Source organism: Engraulis encrasicolus, chromosome 12 (assembly GCF_034702125.1).
Source record: "Engraulis encrasicolus isolate BLACKSEA-1 chromosome 12, IST_EnEncr_1.0, whole genome shotgun sequence".
NCBI classification, from domain to species: domain Eukaryota; kingdom Metazoa; phylum Chordata; class Actinopteri; order Clupeiformes; family Engraulidae; genus Engraulis; species Engraulis encrasicolus.
This window is the reverse complement of record NC_085868.1, coordinates 4,247,540-4,267,992: the sequence shown is the minus strand read 5'-3', so window position 1 is coordinate 4,267,992 and position 20,453 is coordinate 4,247,540. Positions and strand designations below refer to the sequence as shown.

The window sequence follows — 20,453 nt, the reverse complement described above, 5'->3', positions numbered from 1 at the left end:
ATCCATTCTGCAAGTGCTCAAATTCATTCTACAAGTTCTCAAATCAAGCATGCGCGCTCGTGCATTTTGCTACATATTTACCTTCATACCTAAGCAGTGCTGGGAGTAACGGCGTTAGAGTATAACGGCGTTACTAACGGAGACTTTTTGGGTAACGGAATAATTACTTTATCCATAACTGTAACGCCGTTACCGTTACTCAGGAGGTAACGTGACTATAATTTTATGAATTGCAGCGCCAGTGTGCACTGGCTGCTGACAAAATCAAGGAGCAAATGGCAATGCCGCATAAATCTGTACCAAGCCGCCTTTTAATATGCTCACATTCACCCCTTGCATGCATGAGAACAAAATAGCTGAACGTGATTTGCTAATAGGGCTGGGCGGTTTTGGAAAAAATGAGCATCACTGTTTTCTGCACGGTTTTTTGATAAGCGGCGATTTCCCCCCAAATCTTAATCTTTCGGACGAAAAAAACTGAAATTAAATTTAAAAATGAGATAAAATCATGAATTTAAATTAATCTCCATTTCTATTTTATCACTTTTTCATTTCAATAATATTTTTATAATTTATATTTCCCTACCCAGCACTTTAAGTTCCCTTTCAAGTAAAAAGGGTTAATAAATTATTAAAAGCAGCTGTTTTTGGCTTTTTTTTTCCAAGACAGCCCAAAATGGCATATTTCTTGTTCTACACCTGGCAACACTAATTGCTTAGTTCTCGTTGTACACCTGGCAACACTGATCACTAGGACTGCATGCTGTGCTTGCGCAGCACTTGACTAGCGAGTAAACACAGTGGCACAGAAACGGAGCAGACTGAAGAGACACGAAAACAAACGGATTTACTTGACATTGTGTGAATATTTTCTTTGAATTAAAGGCCAAATCTAACATAGAATGTATTCAGTCAGGTAGTTTGTGTCATATGGCGATGTATTTCGCTCCTATTTTGCTCCCAAATCATTTCAAACAGCAATGTATCTTGTCTGCCCATTGCATTTTGTAAGCTAGGCTAAATTAGCCTCAATGGCAAAACTCAAAAGCAGCCTTAACAGCAGTCCTGCACACACAGTTGGGATGGTAATTAAATACAGTTAAGAATCAGAGAACGGTTGTAGCCTATTAGAATAGCCTTTTATTTAACTTTGTGAGATCAAATGTAAGCTAAGTTAATTGAAATGTTCATCATGATTCATCCATGCCATGTGGGTTCTTCATTAGGCTATGCTTCACTCTCACCAGCTTCTTTAGTGCGATTAACCAATTATTTGTATTGCTTCAATCAACATCTTAAATTGTGTTGACATTTCCTATAGTCCATGAGCCAGACCGCCGATCGCAATCGAAAGGGTGGGCAAAGTCTTGTTGGTATTTTAATATTGATATATATGTCTAGTTTATGAATTGGTATGATAACCTTTGCAGAACAGTAGCTTTATCATATTTATCATGCATTTCTTATTTGAACCATTTTACACTAAAAACGCCTAGGCTAATTTGCTAATATCTTGATAAATTGAAAGTAAAAATGACTGTGAGGTAAATATATTTATAGGAAAAGTTGTTCTACAAAATTCTTAGATAGTTTAAAGGGCACGTTACACAGATTTCCCACTTAATTTAGTTCAGGCCCCCATTTTCACTGACTTTTCATTAAAAAATTAGTGTTTATTTCCCAAGCGAGAAAATACTGGTAGATTGGGTAAAAAAATACAACAATTTTCCCAGTTTATCATCTACATTACAATACAGGTGGGTTTTGTATTACAAGTTTTCTTGAAAGTTGTGTTTCATTATCCACACTAAGTGTAATGTACTTAAATGTGAGCTATTTTACATACACACCCAAATTCGATATGTAGACAAAGACCTATTGGATGAAGCAGAGACTGCACTCTTTACATAGACTAAGGATAAAGTCACTTTCAACACCATGCTGTTGTTGAGAGTGTACTACACTATACAATCCAGTTGCATGCAAAGACATTTTGGGAGGCAGGTGCTCAAGGTGGGGGCGGGGGGCATGTGGAACTTCCAGTTGCCTTGCCAGAGTTAGGCCTATATTGAAGGTGGAGACCTTCACAACAGACCTCACCTTGAAAACATAACTTAATTGTATTGCAAATTAAATTTCTAACAGTTCTTTACAAAACATGTCATATTCCATGTGAAACTGCATAAGATTAAAATTACATCAGGGGCCGTAAACGGCCCTTGAGACATAAGTTAGATTCCCCACCCTTCTATTATGCTATGTTAGATCAAGGTGAATTGTCACATGCTTTTGATCTCAAGAATCGCTACCATAGATGATCATGCCAATATGGACCACATTGTGACAAAAAAAGAAAAAAAAGGAACTTAAAAAAAGGCCTTTTTTCGTCCAGTACGGCAAAGGGGCTGTTGCTTTAGAACCACCAAGTCCGTTCCTAGATCTGTGCATGCCAATGATGCAATCACTTGTGTTTGGAAATAGTAAAAAATAAAGTCCCAAATCAACAGACTGACCCCCTCTGGACTGAAAGTAGTAGGGATGAAGGATCACCTCACCTTCAAAAAGAGTCCAGAGAGCAGGCCAGTAATGGGGAATAACAGATTACATGTTTCACGATTACATTATTAAGAATAAAAAAATGATGAGTTGCATTCCCTTACAGTTGCTGCTTCAGTGTCTCTTAATGAAAGTACATTTACTATGTGAAAATAAGTGATGGTTTCTAGATTCACATGTTATGCTATTCTAAAATTTTGATCATTCCACACATTACCTAGCCTGGGAGTACCCATGCTGCCTTGCACATTCTTTTCGAACTGCTAGACGATATAGTCTGGCGTTTGCCGCCAGACAACACATTACCAGAAACCCAGAGAAAACACATAATGTGCATGTGTGTTGGTGTGGCATTGGCTGTGTGTCTGTGCCTGACAGATGCAGTGGACAGCATGAGTCTGCTTGCATTTGTCTCCTTCTGCTCAGTTATCTACCTTCATCTGGCTGTCCCTGCTGGTAACTCTTATAATATTGTCTTCGGCTGAGTTTCCCAAAAACACTTAAGTAGTAATAAGTAGTACTTAAGTACAGTATACTGACAAGGCGCCACCTCATACAAAAGTTCCATAGCCTCCAGGGATGGAAAGTAACTAATTACATTTACTCAAATTATTGTAATTGAGTACTTTGATGAGTAACTGAGTCCAAAGTAGTTATTAAAATAGGTGATTTTACTTCTACTCAAATTACAGTTTGGCCAAAGTATTTTACTTACATTTGAATCTACCTTGAGGTCTGAGTAAATTCTGAGGTAGGCAAAATTGAAATAAAGGGGAAAATCTGTCAGACATGAAGGGAAATTGTGTGTTTTTACCATTTACCATAAATTATATATTTTGGACTAATCTATTGGATGACTATCTAGGGCCCGCCGGCCCCATACCATTAGTCCGACAGCCCACAGACGATACACAATAGAGTTGCAAGTAACTGGCTGGGAATAGTAGAGCACACACCAAGGACTCAAACTGAGGGAGTACCAGCGCAGCCTGAAAACAGTTGTTTTAAAATATATACAAGAATTATTGTTTATTAACAAAATTATTCATGAATTTAATCTCACAACTGGCAATTAAATGAAATCTTCCAGACTAGTTCCTTTGGTAGGCTTCCCAGTCTTTGCGTAGTAGTAGTAGTAGTAGTAGTAGTGTGAGGACTACCTCCTCATGCAAACTATGTGTGCCAACTATCAGTCTGGCATCTGGAAAGCAAGTCTTCAGCAGCATCCACAAATCCCAAGCCCACTTGACCATGTCTGGGCCAACGATGAAAATGTCCATCTCACTATACAGTGGATGTGGGGATATTCAGCCCCTGAGGCAGTGTTACAACTGATGTCTTGCAAGTACAGCCATCAATGTAAACTGCTGGATTGCCAATGTCTGAGAAGTAGCTGGAAATGCTGCACAACCCTCTGAAAACTTCAAACATGTGTATATCAGCATGAAGAGGATAATCATGGTGACATATTTACAGATGATTACTAGACTGAGTCAGATCCTGAGGACTGAAATAATGCTCTTTATTTAAAGAGTTCAGATGCAAAACCCCCTAAGTGCCATTTCAGAAAATAATCTTAATTCATTTTTATTAAATACAAAGCTATCAAAATTGCATATTTTTTTATTTTATTTATGTAATATAACTATTTATATGTATTATCAAGTACATGAATGTAAACCAAAACAACAACGGGGTTCTTTAAAAATATAGAAGGGCAGGTCTTCAGAAATGGAGTTAGGGGGTTTTGAATCTGAACTCTTCATTTATTCTTGCTGTTGCAGGAAAAGTTAAGAAAAAAAAGATTTCATATGTTGTCATTTTTATCACATTTTGTCAATCACATATTGCTTTGGTGATTCTATTAGGTCAATTGGTATGGTCTAACAACCTCTTTAGGGTCTTGATTGAATGGAAAGCATCCCTGAGGAAATGTAGGCACCCTGTGTGGTCAACAAACTGCATAATAACAAAAACAATACAGTTTTCACATTTCCGTTTTACTGGTCCACCATTTCAATGCATGATCATTCACTAACTACCTATTTGCAATGGTTATCATGCCATGTTAATGTACAGTATGGTTATCACATGTTAGTATGTGTTTGTTCATTATGTTTTTTGTTTTTGTTTTACTGTTGGGGGAAATGTAATAATAATAAGCTTAATAAAAACAAAAACGGATTTCATATTTTATCACATTTTGTCATTCACATATTGCTGAGGTGATTCTATTAGCCTATTAGTGTGGTCTAACAACTCCTGTAGGGTCCTGATAGAAGGGAAAGCATCCCTGAGGTCATTTAAGCACCCTGTGTGGTCAACAAACTACATAATAACAAAGAACCACAATACCGATTTTTCACATTTCCATTTTACTGGTCCACCATTTCAACACATGATAACTACCAAAAAGCTACCTGTTTGCAATGGTTATCATGCCAAACTGTTAACTTGAGATGTCCAAGAAGTCAAAAAAACAGATTAGAACTTGCCCACCCGTTCGATTGCGAGAGGTCAATTTTTGGGTTCTGGCTCAAGGCCTACTAGTAGAAAATCAACAGTGGACTTATATAGCAGAGTTGAAATGAAGTGTGACACGAAGTATGAAGTTCACGCATGCACATAACCTAGTATGAACAACAACAAAAAAACGTCTCTCATCAAAAAGAGAACCTTGTGTAGGTGAAACCGAGATCAAGTTTTTTTAACGGTATACCGCCCAGCTCTATTTGCTAAAAGTGTTTAGTGGGCGGAGTGTCAGCTATCTTCCTCCCACGCGCGTAAACACAAGTTATTCTACACAGTTCACAGGGAGCGCAGCGCAATAAAGAATAGAAGAGACAACGACAGTAAAGCCGCGAGGTTGCATGTTCCAACTGATAATACCGGAATCATTTCACGCTAGTTGTAGTCAAATGCAATAATGTTTTTATCCAAAGTATACTGTGCCTTGGAAACAAGGTTATGTCTGTAACGAGCGAGTCTAATTTCACTAAGCACCTCTCAACATCGCAAGGTGGCACACCTCTAAGCCCTGTAGTTTCAGGTGTTGCGAAGAAGGAGACAGAGGCAAGCCAAACCTGATTTCTCAGGACACGAGTGAGCTTAACAAAAAATTGCCAGGTATGTGGTTGAAAACATGTTTCCCCTATCCACTGTGGGGTCAGAGTTAAAGGGGTAATCCGGTGTGAAATGGGTTATGTAGTGTTAACTAGTGATGCTGAGCGATGACGTTCTCCACCTACCTCAACCTCATAGGTCCCCTGCAATCCGAAGTCAAGCGCTAGTTAGCCAATTCTAACATATATCCAGTGTGTCTACTCACTACTTTTCTGGGTGGTACTGCACTCTAGGGGCGCCAACGAGTGAATTCAGACTCCCATCGAATGAATGGGCTGCACTGTCTCGACAGGGCCCTCTAGGTGAACTGCAGGCATGGGTGGATACACTGGACATACTCTTTTGCTGATTGTATCTCTGCACTTGGATATCAGCGTTTGCGACACCCTGTAAGAATGGTGTTGTTGGTGCACTATCAATCTTCTCTGTGCCTGGATTTACATGTCAACAACCCTGCGACTCTACGGAATGAACATTTAAGTAATTTTGAGGCCCGCAAATCGGTGGAAAGTACAGGTTTAGAAGGATGGCTAATTCGATGCCCGGATTGACCATAGCAAAAGCCCTATATTAGCATTGGCTAACTAGCGCTTGACTTCGAATTGCAGGGGACCTATGAGGGTGAGGTAGGTGGCAAAAGTTATCGCTCAGCATCACTAGTCAACACTACGTAACTCATTTCACACCGGATTACCCCTTTAAGGGCTCTTGTTGCAACAACAACAAAAAAACATCTTGTGGAAGAGATGAGCACATCCCTGGATTAACATTCACCATTGATAGGCCTAGGTCATGAACATATTTGACAGTAGCATCATCATAACATCACAGAACAAGGATGAAAACCCCATTTAACTGTTCTATGGTTTCTTTGACATTTTCTGCAAAAAAAAAAAGAAGTAACGCAAACAATACTTTTCCTGGTAACTAGTTACTTTTTATATTGAAGTAATGCAGTTAATAACGTAATTATTTTTGGATTAGTAACTGGTACTTGTAATTAGTTACTTTTTCAAAGTAGTAGCACTGACCCTAAGAGTCCAGCGATGCTGTCTATCCTGCTGGGAACGACATGGTTCAATCAAACATCTTCTATTAGAGTAAGATAACCCAAACTCCGCCTTCCCAATGCAAAGGATTGTGAAGTTTGGTCTCCTCGTGAGGTGAAATCGCTTGTCGTTACCCCATGTACACTGCACGATGCAAGACTCACGATTGACCTGCGATTGAGCAAGAAATCAGCCCAACTCCCAAAAAGTCGTGCGAGTGCCAAATCGGGGCAAAAGTCGCTCAGTGTAAGCCCAGCTTAAGGGGGTGTTGTCCTAGCCTGGGCGAATAGCCGACTGTTGACTCAGTCTGACAAAAGCCATGAGGAATCCGTCTCCGTGGACGATAATTGAAGTTCCAAACTCTATTGTGCTTTATTAGCATGCCTGTTACGTTATAGCGGCGCAAAAGCATACAAATAACAAAACGAAAGTGTGAACATAGTTCCCATAACCAATCAGTAACGGAGCTCGCGGGTGAGTTCTACGTCACCACTCTCAACTGTTTGCCGATTGGCGAAACACTGAGAGAACCGAGCTCAAGGCTTTTGCCAGACAATCTATGCGTGTACATGAGACACTTAAGTCCAATTAAAACTTAATTCCACTCTAAAAATATCATGTAAACACTTACCGAACAGGATTTAAGTTTATTCCGATTTAAACTTAAGTCCGATTAAAGTGGGTGGTTTATTCCTCTTTTAAATCCGATTAAACACGTTCCTCTGTCATGTAACCTTTTATTCGGAATTACAATAAATCCAGTCGTTCCACGCATGCTCGTTGACCACATGATGGCGCCAAGAGACCGTGCTCTTCGCTAGTGAGAAAAACATGGTGGCACTTCCTGTTGATTTTCACATGAAAGTTTTGCTTTATTTAAAGTCCCTAAGCGACTATAAATGTTGTGGCTTCCATATATTGATGTAAAAGTGCCCCACGAAGTAATGAAGCACAACAAAGTTACTCCACATTACCATTTGACCACTCGTTTTTCTATGCTAACAGGGTAGCTAATGTAGCATTGTAAATGATCCAGGGAGAAAGGGGGAAATGTTGTGATTTCAGTCCGCCTGAGGCAACGATTTTCGTGGGGAAGATGACCTGCATCTCGGTGGCATTGGACCACGTCCCCGTGCCTTATTTGGCTCGCTCAGCACGTGTGTCCTCTGTCCAATCGCAATGCTTTATTTTCCCCAGACGTTTAATCGCATTTTTAGTGAAAGTGCCATGTATACACATCGCAAAATAACTCTTAATCTAATCGATCTATTTAAATCGCATTTATTAAATCGGACTTAAAAACATCATGTACACATAGCCAATGTGCGGAGCCAAAATCTTTGGGTGGAATACAGAGGATGGCGTCGCAAGGCTAGTGTTGTCCCCTTCTTTTTCTTCTCTGTCTGTGGTGATTGATGGTGGCTTCAATGTGTACTACCGCCATCTACAGTGCCCAGGGAACTTCATTCCCTCTCAAACGTAAGATTCCAAAGGTCTCATAACTGAAGGTCTTCTAAAGGAGCGTTCACCTGACATCACATGGATCCAGGAAATGCACGGGCTTGAAGTATCTTACTCCAATAGAAGATGTTTATTGCAATGTTTTCTAAATAATTTAGTTAATTAGTTTAGTTATTGAGATCATTTAGAAATATTTTGGTTTTGGAAACATTTACTCACCCACGACCCGCCACTTTGTCTTCATTTTGGATTGGCCTTTTGAGAGTTCCGGTATCACTGTAGATGGCGGTAGCGCACATCTTGTTCAAGTCGCCACCAAACACAACAGAAAGAGAAGTAGAAGGAGGGGATAATGCTCCCATTGAGCACTCTCATTTGTATTGGGTGGGCAGAGTTTGAATTCTCTTTCTGTAATAGAAGATTCTTTGCAAGTACTCCCCCAGACAGTGTTGCCAAATTAGGGACTTTGTCGCTAGATTTAGCAACTTTTTGCCATCCCTGGCAACTAAAAAAACACATCTAGCGACTTAAGTGACTTTTGGTGAATCTGTCGACTTTTAAAACACACCTTTTTAGTGACCAAAATCTTTTTTTTTCAACATAATTGTAACTCTGCACTGCCGTCAGAATAATTTGCCATGGTTGAGAAGGACTGCAGATTAGCTCTAATCTCCAAAAGCCCACTGCCCATTTGTATTATGAATGAAGGTATGTGGGCGTGTTTTCTACAGATCAGTGTGCCATATGAGATGCTGTGATGTCAAACGTAACGTCATGGCGCCATCTAGCAACTTCTACCAACTTTTCAGCGAGCCAACAGCAACTTTGCCCACCAGTGCGTCAGTGGGTGGATTCCAATATGCGGACTCACTTGCTCACTTGCCTGCTTGTGACCTCGTGCTGACGTCAATGATGACAGAAAATTAAATCTTGCAAAAGCACAATTCTAATGTCATTTTCTCATTTGCAATCGGGATTGTAAATGAAGAACAGTCCCCCAAAAGTTGTTGTGCCTAGTCTGACAGCGGGGAAACTTTAATGTTTTCTCCACGGGGGCAGGGCCTGGAGGCGGGGCGAGGCCATAAGAACAAGTGGGAGACAGGAGTCTGCATTGGATACACCCAGTGGGTTGGTCTGTTCTATTGAGTTCAGTTTAGCGCCTCAGTTTTTGAGAGCTATTGAAGCGACTACCGTATGTCCGTTTCACAGGGTGGCCGCGGGTCCTTAAAAAGTCTTAAAAAAGTCTTAAATTTCATTTTCGCCAAATAAGGCCTTGAAAAGTCTTATTTTGTATTAAATTTTCAACCCAAATGTCTTACATTTGTGGAGCTTAATTTAGGGAGGAATAATTATGTCAGCCATGTGATGAACTTTGCGACGGAAATCGGGAGTTGTAGCCATCTAGTGTAATTTAGAACGCATTATTGAATTTTATTTAGTGTAAAGTTTCATTGTGTATAGTTTTGTGTTTTCAAACGGCTACATTAATGTAAATAACCAATTGGTTTTTGTGCTTCATTTGAACCCGTGTTTGATCTTGCGAGTTGGTCCTAATCTCATTTGGAAAATGGTATTGAAAAGTCTTAAAATGTCTTAATTTTGACTTGCTAAAACCTGTAAACGCCGCGAGTTGGTCTTAATTTTATTTGGAAAATGGTATTGAAAAGTCTTAAAATGTCTTAATTTTGACTTGGTCAAACCTGTAGACACCCTGGCAGAAGGCAAAGCATTCAAACATTCCCATTGGCGTCACTGACTTCTATACAGTAATTTGCTGTCGCGGCTGGTCGCCGAACCGCGTCATAGAGAGTAGTCGGGATTTTAACTTTAAACTGTGACTTTCAGTGTGCGAATCGTCTCTAGTCTCCAGAATCGCGACTCAATACAGTCAAGTCTTTACACTCAATAAAGTCATTTACTTCTGTCGCTCGCCTCGCTCATGTCGCGCTTGGTCTATTTGTGCGGTAAGAGCCCAAATGGATGAATTAACAATACTTTGAATTTAGTTAGAGCCTCTCTGGCAGCGGCAAACACATGTGTCTCATGCTAGTGTAAGGCCCTCCGTAAGCTTGCTGCACGTCTTAAATTATGCACGTCACCGCGAGCAACCAATTACACATGGTAACTTTAAAAGCAGTAGACCAAGATATTGGTGGTATCAGTGTCAAAAAAACAAAACAAAAAGGACTCCCTGAACGATACTGCTACCTCTCCTACATGTGTATGTTCCTTTATCAAAGTGCAACTGGGAAGTATGATCGCACAAATGTTTGTAATTTCGGACACGCTCAATGAGACGGCCATTGTCATTTTCACCTTGAAACACAGGCGTAGAACTGTGCAGATTCCCCCCAGGGATTTTGAAGATAGCGCATGAAACACATGTGTAAGGATTAGGGATGTAAATAAAATCAAAATGTATCGATGTATCGAAAGTATTGGCTGGCAATTTAATCTAATCGTATCGTACCGTGGGGCATTCTTAAGAATTGAAAAGAATCGAATTGCTGGCCCCTGTGCAATGCCCTTGCTCCATAACACAATAGTAGTGTAAAAGTAATTGGAAAAAATCGAATTGAACCGAATTGCATCGTATCGTGGGGAATTCTTAAGTATCAAAAAAAAATTTAATCCCTGACTAAAGAAATCGATACCGTATCATATCGTCATGAAGGCTGTGATTTACACCCCTAGTAAGGATGCAGTATCTTACGCTCGCGAGAAATACGCACGTTAACCTGTTCATGCACGAATTGTGTCCACTCGCACGTAATCTGCAGAAACCGGATCGAGGGCATAACTGTCTGGGGTGAGGTTCTCAAAACCGAATCATGAACTTCATCTGTTTGAGCGTGTATGTCAGGGCTTAACACTAACACCCGCAACCGGCCAAATGTGGGTGGAAATCAGAAACTGAAGGTTCACTAGCCAATCTGGCTGGTCCATTACTGTTCTGAACTAGAACGGGCACTCGGTAGAGCTCAAACCTTCGCCTACATCCTCAGAGTGTGGGGCATAACATGACGGAACCGGAATATCGTAATATTACATTTTTGGCCCAGTCTTGACCTCTTATTCAATTCAGCATGCACACGTTGTTCTGGCTTATAGTGCTTGGCAAAGAAAAAACGTTTTTGACCTTTTCGTGACCTTGACCTTTGACCCAATCACTCCCAAAAAGTAATCGATTGTTCCTTGGGTCATGACCAATCATCCCACTAAATTTCATAAAAATCGGCTCAATTTACGTTTTTGACCTTTTCGTGACCTTGACCTTGACCTTTGACCCAATCACTCCCAAAATGTACTCGATTGTTCCTTGGGTCATGACCAATCATCCCACTAAATTTCATAAAAATTGGCTCAGTTCTTTCTGAGTTATACGAAGTACAAACAAACATATTCACAAATAAATACACAGCCGTCAAAACATAACCTTCGCCGACTTTGTCTCGGCGAAGGTAATGAGGACATCGGAATATACGGTAGCTGAAGTTTTCTCAGACTGTCTTTCCAGTACAAACACAATACAAGGCGATATTGGGAGCCTACAATACCCATAAACACCCACGTTGCCTGTCAACATTCTCGAGCATGCGCGCTTGTCCCCAAAACACTAGTGGCGGCGTCTCTGAAAAGTAGGATATAACAGCGGATAAAATGAAGAGAAGATGTCTGCACCGAAGCTTCAAAATGTGGAGGTATGTGACCGGCGTTTCCCAACCTTCTGCAAGTACTAGTAGTAATGTTGACAGTAACGATGTAGATGTTGATAGAAGGGCGATGCGTCAGTTTAACGAGAAGTGGCGACTAGGGAGAAACTGGCTTGTTTACAGTAAGACATCCAATACTATGCACTGCGAAGACTGTAGAAAATACGGAAACGAAAAAGTGAAAGCGCTGTCATTTGTAGCCGGTACCAGCAATTTTAAAGTTGAAACCGTTAAAGACCACGAAACCTCAAATGCACACCTAAATATGTTGAAAGTCAAACGTGCCAAGACGGATGGAAGTAAAGACAGCGTCGCCATGAAGTCTTTGTTTGTCATGAGGACAGCTGAGCTGGAACGAATGGAATTGTTATTTCGAAACGTCCTCGGGCTCGGAAAGAAGAGTCGACCCTTCACAGACTACGTGTGGCAGTGCGAGTAAGTAACCTTAAACTTTTTTGTATGACCACCACGCATAATATTGTAATGACAGCTATTATACCGTCGTCATCACGTCGCTTTAGCACAACCTGTTTACATACCCTCTCTGACTTTAGTGAACGCTAATGCTAGTCAACGTTGTGTCTCTGTAGGTTGGACGAGAAAACGGGCCTGAAAATAGGCAGCACCTACCGCAATTCAAAAACTGCACAACAGTTCATGCACTATATTGCAGAGGCCGAACGGGAAAAACTTAAAGAAGCAATACAGAATGTGCAATATCTTTCTATAATGAGTGACAGTTCCACCGACAGTTCTGCAATGGAGGAGGAACTTGTCTATGTTAGGTTTGCTACTGCAGGGAAAACCCATGTTCATTTTGTTGGTGTCCAGTCTGTACAAAAGCCAGATGCCACCCACATTACAGATGCAGTTAAACAGCTAATGGATTCAGTGTCAGTGAACAATGACAGAGCAGGGTGGCTGGACAAGTTGGTGGCCTGTGCTACTGATGGGGCTTCTGTTATGACTGGCTTAAAGAAGGGTGTGGTCACTCAGTTGCGCCAGGGCAGGCCATACATCTTGGGTATACATTGTGTAGCCCATAGACTTGAACTGGCGTTTTCAGATGCGTTAGGCAAAAATAACATGGCAAGAAAGGTAGAGGAACTACTCAGTGGGCTGTACACTTTTTATAAGAAAAGTTGTTTAAATCGAGCAAACTTAAAACAAGGATGCAAGGAAGTGGGCATGACTGCTTTGATGCCCACTAGAATAGGAGGAACACGGTGGGTATCGCATATTCTGCAAGCCCTGGACAAGGTCTTGAGGGGCTACAGAGGACTTATGCACCATTTAGACCAGGTATCGTATAAGCTTAGGTGAAATTCACATCATACAACTTCCTATAGCGTCTAAGGATTTACAATGCGATTGAATAAATAGTGCAAGTGCATGTTTAAATTTTATGTTTTACATTTATGAAATGGCAAATTTATGGAAATGTCTCAATGCTTTAAAATATTCCAAATAGATGACATCTGAAGGAGGCGGCAGTGAAAAACAGCAGGCAAAGGCCAGAGGATTCCGCCACGCTATGAAGGATGGAGCTGTGATAAAATTCACTTTCAATTCACTTTCTTTATGACTTGTTAAGTCAGCTTAGCAGTCTATCTTTAACCATGCAGCGATCATCTGTAACTGTTTCAGAAATCCACGATGGCCTGTCTTCCACCCGAGCCATTATTCTGAAATACAAAACCAGGTACATTCACCAAATAAACTTTGCCAGCACTTATAATGTGCCAACATCTCTGTAAGGTAATAATTTATTGCTTGTACTTTCTTCTCTTTGATAATGTAGACCTGGGCCCGGTTGCACAAAACACCTTAAGTTTTCTCCCTTAAGTGTGACCCTTAAGGGCTCATTTTCCCTTAGCTAAGGGATCTACTTAAGGGGGTTGCACAGAATGCCTTAAGTCCTTCCCTTAGGTAAGGGAAAGCCCTAAGGGATTTACTACAGTAAAGAGGAGTTTACAACGGTAGAATTCTATTGTTTCCAAGGAAACTTTTTAAGTCATTCTTGAAGATTCATCTCAAAATATCGTTTAACATAAGCTTTAAGCTCAGCTATTTATATATCTATAAACATGGATAATGGTAAGAGAAAGCCAAACTGGTCAGAGGAGGAGAAAGTGGTATTGTTAGAGGAATATAACAAAAGAAAATACATCATAAAAAGCAAATTTAACCCGCAAATAACGGCTGCGAAGAAGCAGCAGCAATGGGAAGAAATCACAGCGACCATAAACTCGCAAAATATGGTGAAGAGGACAGTGGGGGAGGTCCAAAAGAAATTTGAAAACCTTGCGGTCCAGGCGAGGAAGGAGCTGTCCGCCCATCGCAAGGAGACGATGAAAACTGGTAAGAAATAGCTTAAGGCTACGTGATTTGTCACCACCTAGCGTTTAGGCTAGTGACGGTCCAAGTCGTCCCGAATCGACATTTCTATGTAGCCTAGTCCAAGGTTCTAAGTAAAATAACGGTGAAATATGCCTACAGGGAGGCTATTATATGACTTTGAATTAAATGTTACAGGTGGCGGTGGACCTGCAAAACCACTGTCGAGCGAGGCAGAAATGGTGGTGGAAATAATGGGCCGTGACTCCCCAGCTGTCACGGGTGGGATACCTGGTGGAGGTGAAAGCAGTGTTCACGTGGAAAGGTGAATGAAATTATTTAGCCTACTTTCCTCTTTCAGCTTAGTCTAATTTAAAACACGACAAGGCCAACGTAACCTGCGCATTATTAAATAACCGTGAATGAATTGCAGTTCCCTTGAAGTGACAGAGGATGTGCCTCACTCTTCTGATCTCCCCCCTGCAAAGAGGATGAGACCAGTAGCAGCATCAGCGAAGTATGTGAACCAAAGTCACAGAATTGCAGATCAAACCAATAAGTAGGCCTAGCCTTCATCCATTTGTTAGCCTACAAAGTTACGGAATAATTCGGCTACTATATTGCACATGACGGTTTAGCCTATAGCCCACTACATCCACGTCTAATTGTGTTTCTTGTTTCTGACACTGTAGACCAAAGCCTGGAGAGGATCTGCTGGAACTGCAGCGGGAGGTCTTGCTTCTCCAGAAGCAAAAATTACTCCTGGAAATTGAGACCCTCAACAAAAAAAAACATGTTACTCCAGCACAAGCTGAACAAGCTGTCTGAGGAAATTACCATTGTTGTCTCACCAATTGAAGAGTAAAATTGAAATTAAAATATTCTTGCATTGAAAAACACCTTGCATTAATAGACCTATTTCATTAAAAAAAAAAAAACAGGCAATGATGTTGTAAACACTATTTTAATTAGGCCTATTAATATTAGGCAGATTACACTAGCTGAAAAAATTGTTGATGATCGTGTCTCTCACAACATTGCCATTCTCCATACCCCCTCACTCTTCATCCTGTTCGACGTCTTCATCCTCCTCTTCCACCTCTCTCTCAAAGTCCGGAAAGTCTTTTGACATGTTAAATAAAACAACACACGCAAGGATGACTTTGCATGCCCTGCCAGGTTCAACACGAAGCTCCGAGTGCAGGCAGTGGAACCGTCTTTTAAGCTGGCCATTGACCCTTTCGATGATGGCTCTTGTCTTGCACAAACTGAGGTTGTACTTTTCCTGTGGAGCAACAGAATAATTGATATTAGACACATTTGCAGGCAATAGGCCTAGGTTAAATTAAAATGGGCCTATAAGCCAAAAATACAACTTGCCTGAGGTCTGTTGGTAGGATTTCTCAAGGGTGTCATCAGCCAAGGACGAGTCGACGGGTACCCACTGTCACCCAGCAGTATCCCCTTGTGCCTCCCCTCCTCAAACTCTCTTGCGATGTTGCTTTCATCCAGGATACGTGCGTCGTGTACACTCCCTGGCCACCTCGCCACTACGTTTGTAATTTTGTTAACATGATTGCATATTAATTGAACATTGATTGAATGGTAATGCTTCCTATTAACATATTGATCTTCATACTCTGACGGCGCTTGGATCATGATGTGGGTACCGTCTATCACTCCACAGACTCTGGGAAACCCGGCCACTGCAAAAAAGTTTGCGGCTATGTCGTCCTCCTCCGGTTTTGATGGGAATTTGACAAAGGCGTTTAAGAGTCGGGTGAGGGCGTTGGAGACTCGGTGCACCACACGGCACACGGTTGATTTATGCACATGGAAAATGTCCCCAATGACCGATTGAAACGATCCAGTCGCGTAAAAACGCAGCGCAATCATCAGCTGCAAGACGGCAGGGAGAGCACAACTCCTGAAGGTAGCATGGTCCAATTCGAGACGGTCGGATAATTCATATATGGATTGTCTATCGAATCTATAATTAATAATCAACTGTTCGTCGGTAAGCGTATCCATTGGGTTCTCCCGGTCGCGGAAAACTCTTCTTTGAATCCGCTGATCACGTTGCTGAATGTTCATAAACTCAGCCATGTCTGACTTAAGGCGACAATATCGGTCCCTTAGATATTTTCCCTTAACTTGGTTGTTAAGGTCTTTTGTGCAACGATTTTAACGAACTTTAAGGGACTTCTTAACTTTAAGGGAAAATCTTAAATATTTAAGGGGAAACCCTTAAGGAAAACTTAAGGGGACATTTTAAGGGTGTTTGTGCAACTGACTTTCACTTAAGGGACCCTTAACTCAGACTTTAAGGGAAATACTTAACTTAAGGTGTTTTGTGCAACCGGGCCCTGGTCCTAAGCTGAGAGCTGTGCTGGGCGCTGACCAATATGAGGGCATAAGTCTGAGGCCCTGTGATGAGGACGCTATTCACCAGAGCAAAGACCGGCTAATTGATCGCCTCTCCGAAACCATGGCAAATAGGTTTGAAGACATGAGCAATGGGGTCTTGAGTGCCATGCGACTCACTAACTTCTGCTTCTGGCCAGAAGAGGACAGGAATGATGGTGAGCTAAGCTTGTGTGTGTTTTATACAGTCTCCTTATTTCCTGCTTTTATCTTTTACGCCCTTTCTTATTCTATTTACATATTCTATTTTTATTCAATTTTTCTACCATGTCTTGTGCTTTTATTTTTATTTATTTTTATCTTGCTTTTCTGTAAAGCAAGCACATTTAAACTGCATTTATGTATGAACTTGCCTTGCCTTGCAGTGCAAAATGACCAGGCTAAACAAAACATGAAATGGTAGTTACTGATGGCATATTTCATTGACATTTCTTTTGCCTCTTTTTTTCTGACAGATTTTGGTGACAAAGACATCCAGGAGCTTGTGGCTCACTTCAAACCCCTGCTGGAGAAATCTGGAGTGAATGCCGACGCCATTCTGGACCAGTGGACAATCCTGAAGTCCAGGCTGTACGCCGACCCAGGGCTGAAATCAATCTTCAACTCCGCTTCTACTGCTCAGACCTCCTCAGCTTGATTGACCTCATCCTATCCATCCCTGCTTCTACAGCTGACTGTGAGCGTGGATTCAGTGCCATGAAACTTGTTAAAACTGACTGGCGTGCCAGCCTGAAATGTGAAACACTTTCAGATCTTTTAACTCTACAGCTATCATCTGCACCAATTTCACAATTTGATCCAGCCCCAGCTGTTCACTTGTGGCATGCTGGAAGCCTCAGGTCCCAAAGACCATCTTACATGGAAAAAGCAGACTCATCTGATGATGAATGTAGTGACGATGACCTCTAATGTGTCTTGTGTTTGTACACTGCAGATGTGTCTCTCTCTCTCTCTCTCTCTCTCTCTCTCTCTCTCTCTCTCTCTCTCTCTCTCTCTCTCTCTCTCTCTCTGTCACACACACAAAGTGTCCCTGTGTGCAACCTGGTGGTAGAATATTTGTTGTAATAAAGGGTTACGAACATTTGATTTGCTTGTATGTTTTAATAAACCTGTAGGAGTGTACTCTGACAAATATATAATATATAATAATATATTATTGAACTAATGCAATGCTGCATTTATATTTTAACATTGATCAGTGCACAAAAACAAATAGTAATGAGAAAACGGTGACATGTTTCTGACAACAAAGGTTTGGCTAGTGAAAACACTGGCTAGTGGCTCAAAAAAATCACTAGCCACAATGGCCGGTAAGCAAAAAAGTTAGTGTCAAGCACTGGTGTATGTGTGTAATCATTCTCACAGAAAAGCATGAAGACTCTTAAAAACTCATATAGTCATATGATGTGGTTATGACAGAGTATTTTTGTGTGCATATGTTGCTGTGTGCATGCGCGTGTACGTATGTGTGTCTGTGCCGTGTGTGTGTGTGTGTGTGTGTGTGTGTGTCAGGACTGGGCATTTTTGCTTATTTACAGCCAGGACATCCTGCCATTCTCTTTTCTCTGTGTCCCATTACCCTCACTATTAAAGATTAAAGCTGACACACACACAAACGCACGCACACACACACACACACAGAAAGGAACGCAGAACACCCGGCCCACACACACACAGAGACACACACGTGGCTCTGACTATTAACGCACAGACACACACACAATATGATCTGCCGTAGTATCTGTCTATCTCAGCAAGAGACCACAGGCCCCCCTCACACACACACACACACAGGCACAATGACTTCCCCCTCCATCTAGCAGACACACATCCCTCCTTCCTCCTTCCTTGCTTTTCATCCATCCTTCCTTTGCTTTCCCTTTTCTGCTGAGAGTGGCAGCCTGGGAGAGAGCCCCCCCGACACACACACACACACACACACACAAACTCCTCTGCTGTGGCACACAGGAACATGTTGAGGAAGGAGGCGGGATGGCAGAGAGGGGCGAGGGGTATGTGTGTGTGTGTGTGTGTGTGTACGCGCATGCAATGATGATGTTTGAGGAAGAAGGCGGGAGGGATGGCAGAGAAGGGGTCATGGGTATTGAGGGCATTTCAAAAGGACAGAGGCGGACGCAACAGAACAGCACACTAGCCACAGGCCTCAGAATATGTGAGGGTCAGTGTATGTGTGTGTGCGAGAGAGAGAGAGAGAACGAGAGAGGACGAAAAGTGATGGGACACAGCCAGCAGGCCATGACATAGAACCGGAGACAAAACTGTACAACAGATGTAACCAGGAGAACAGGTAGATAGAATAGATAGGCAAAGGAGTGAGAGAGAGAGAGTAAAAGAGTCAATGTGTACCTGCTGAAGACGGATGAAAACAGCACCTCACGAAGAGTGAGAGAAAACAATAACTGTTGAAGTGTGAGTCAAAAAAAGTACTTGTTGAAGAGAGAGAGAGAAGACTGAGCTAATAAGGACACCTGTTGAAGAGTGAGAGAGGGAACGAGGGAACCTGTGGATGAGGGAGAGAGTGAAAAAGGTGAGCCTGTCAACATGGATCTCTCCGGGAGACAAGGCTCTCTCTTGCTCTCCGTCCTCTATTTCTACTCTGGGATTCTATCAGGAACGTCTGCCATGGCTGCTCCCAAGGTAGGCCATGAGAGACTATTTGGTTCCCGCTCCGTCATACACACACTTACACTCTTGCTGACACATGCACACACATTCCCTCTTTCTTTCTCTCACACGCACATACACCCACAAAAGATTACTACTATGCTTGAATATGTGTTGTTCGACTGAATATTGTTCAGCCTACTACAATATTCTAGAGTGCCGTTATGACTCCTGTAAGGGTTGGTATTTAAAGCGGTCACCCTATGGCTTCTGCTGTTCAACCATAGGCTATAGTGTGGCAAACACTCTGGCAAATTGATTGACAGGTATCAGTTTGACATTTCTAACCTAGGAAAAACAGTATGCACAAATTCTATATTCTCAAAACATTAAACATGCATTACAGTAAGACCTTAAAAAAAAAAAAAAAACTGGGCTACTTCTCATCAATCAAGGAGGACCGGAGCATATGCATACTTTTCTGGGTTATACATTTATTTTTTTGATGACTGATATTTTGGAGTACCTCCTTCAAATTCCTCATCAGAAATATCCATATGCACATTACAATACAACATATAGGCAGGGCATAGCCTCATGAGTAAGGTGTAGCATGGCTAGTACCGGCTTAGCACGAGTTCTAATTTTTTAAATGATTACTCAGCAGTCTGTTGTATAATGCCTCCTTACATTAGCCTCAAGGCAAGCCAACACGTACATCTACTAGATGGTCATTGTTGCAACCTCTCAATAATTAGATAATCTCCCATTCAAATTCAAATTATGGCTATTGTAAAGGTCAAATGAGCCTGAAGCAGAATCCTGGGCTATATTTGAACAAGCCATAATAGTTAGTGCCTTTTATGAGAATAATATCCAAAGCATGCACTACGGATAACAGTGCGAACATTTCTATGCGTTTTAGCGAAATGCAGACGTTGAATGGAAAGAAGCAACTTTGAGTGTCAGGTGAAAAATCCAACACCCTTTCAACTATTAAATTGATCAGTGAACTATCAAATAAGCGATCTCCTAAGAGATGTAAGGACAATTGTTGAATTATTGAGAGGTCAGACCAAAGAGCATTCAGAGAAACATACAGTAGCCTACTCCACTTAGATGTGTTGCAAAGCAAACTAAGAGTCTAGCAGCAGTTCTGTGGTTA

General features: G+C 41.5%; 1 protein-coding gene across 1 annotated transcript in view; it reads left to right on the top strand.

Moving 5' to 3' along the window:
* Positions 1 to 18,797: 18,797 nt before the first annotated feature.
* The window catches only part of stab2 (stabilin 2), a 59,143-nt gene continuing 57,487 nt past the window's right edge, over positions 18,798 to 20,453 (top strand). Inside the window, exon 1 of the mRNA XM_063211512.1 lies at positions 18,798 to 19,321. Within this exon, the coding sequence (XP_063067582.1) occupies positions 19,226 to 19,321 (96 nt within the window). The 5' untranslated portion in view covers positions 18,798 to 19,225. The remainder of the gene's footprint in view (positions 19,322 to 20,453) is intronic.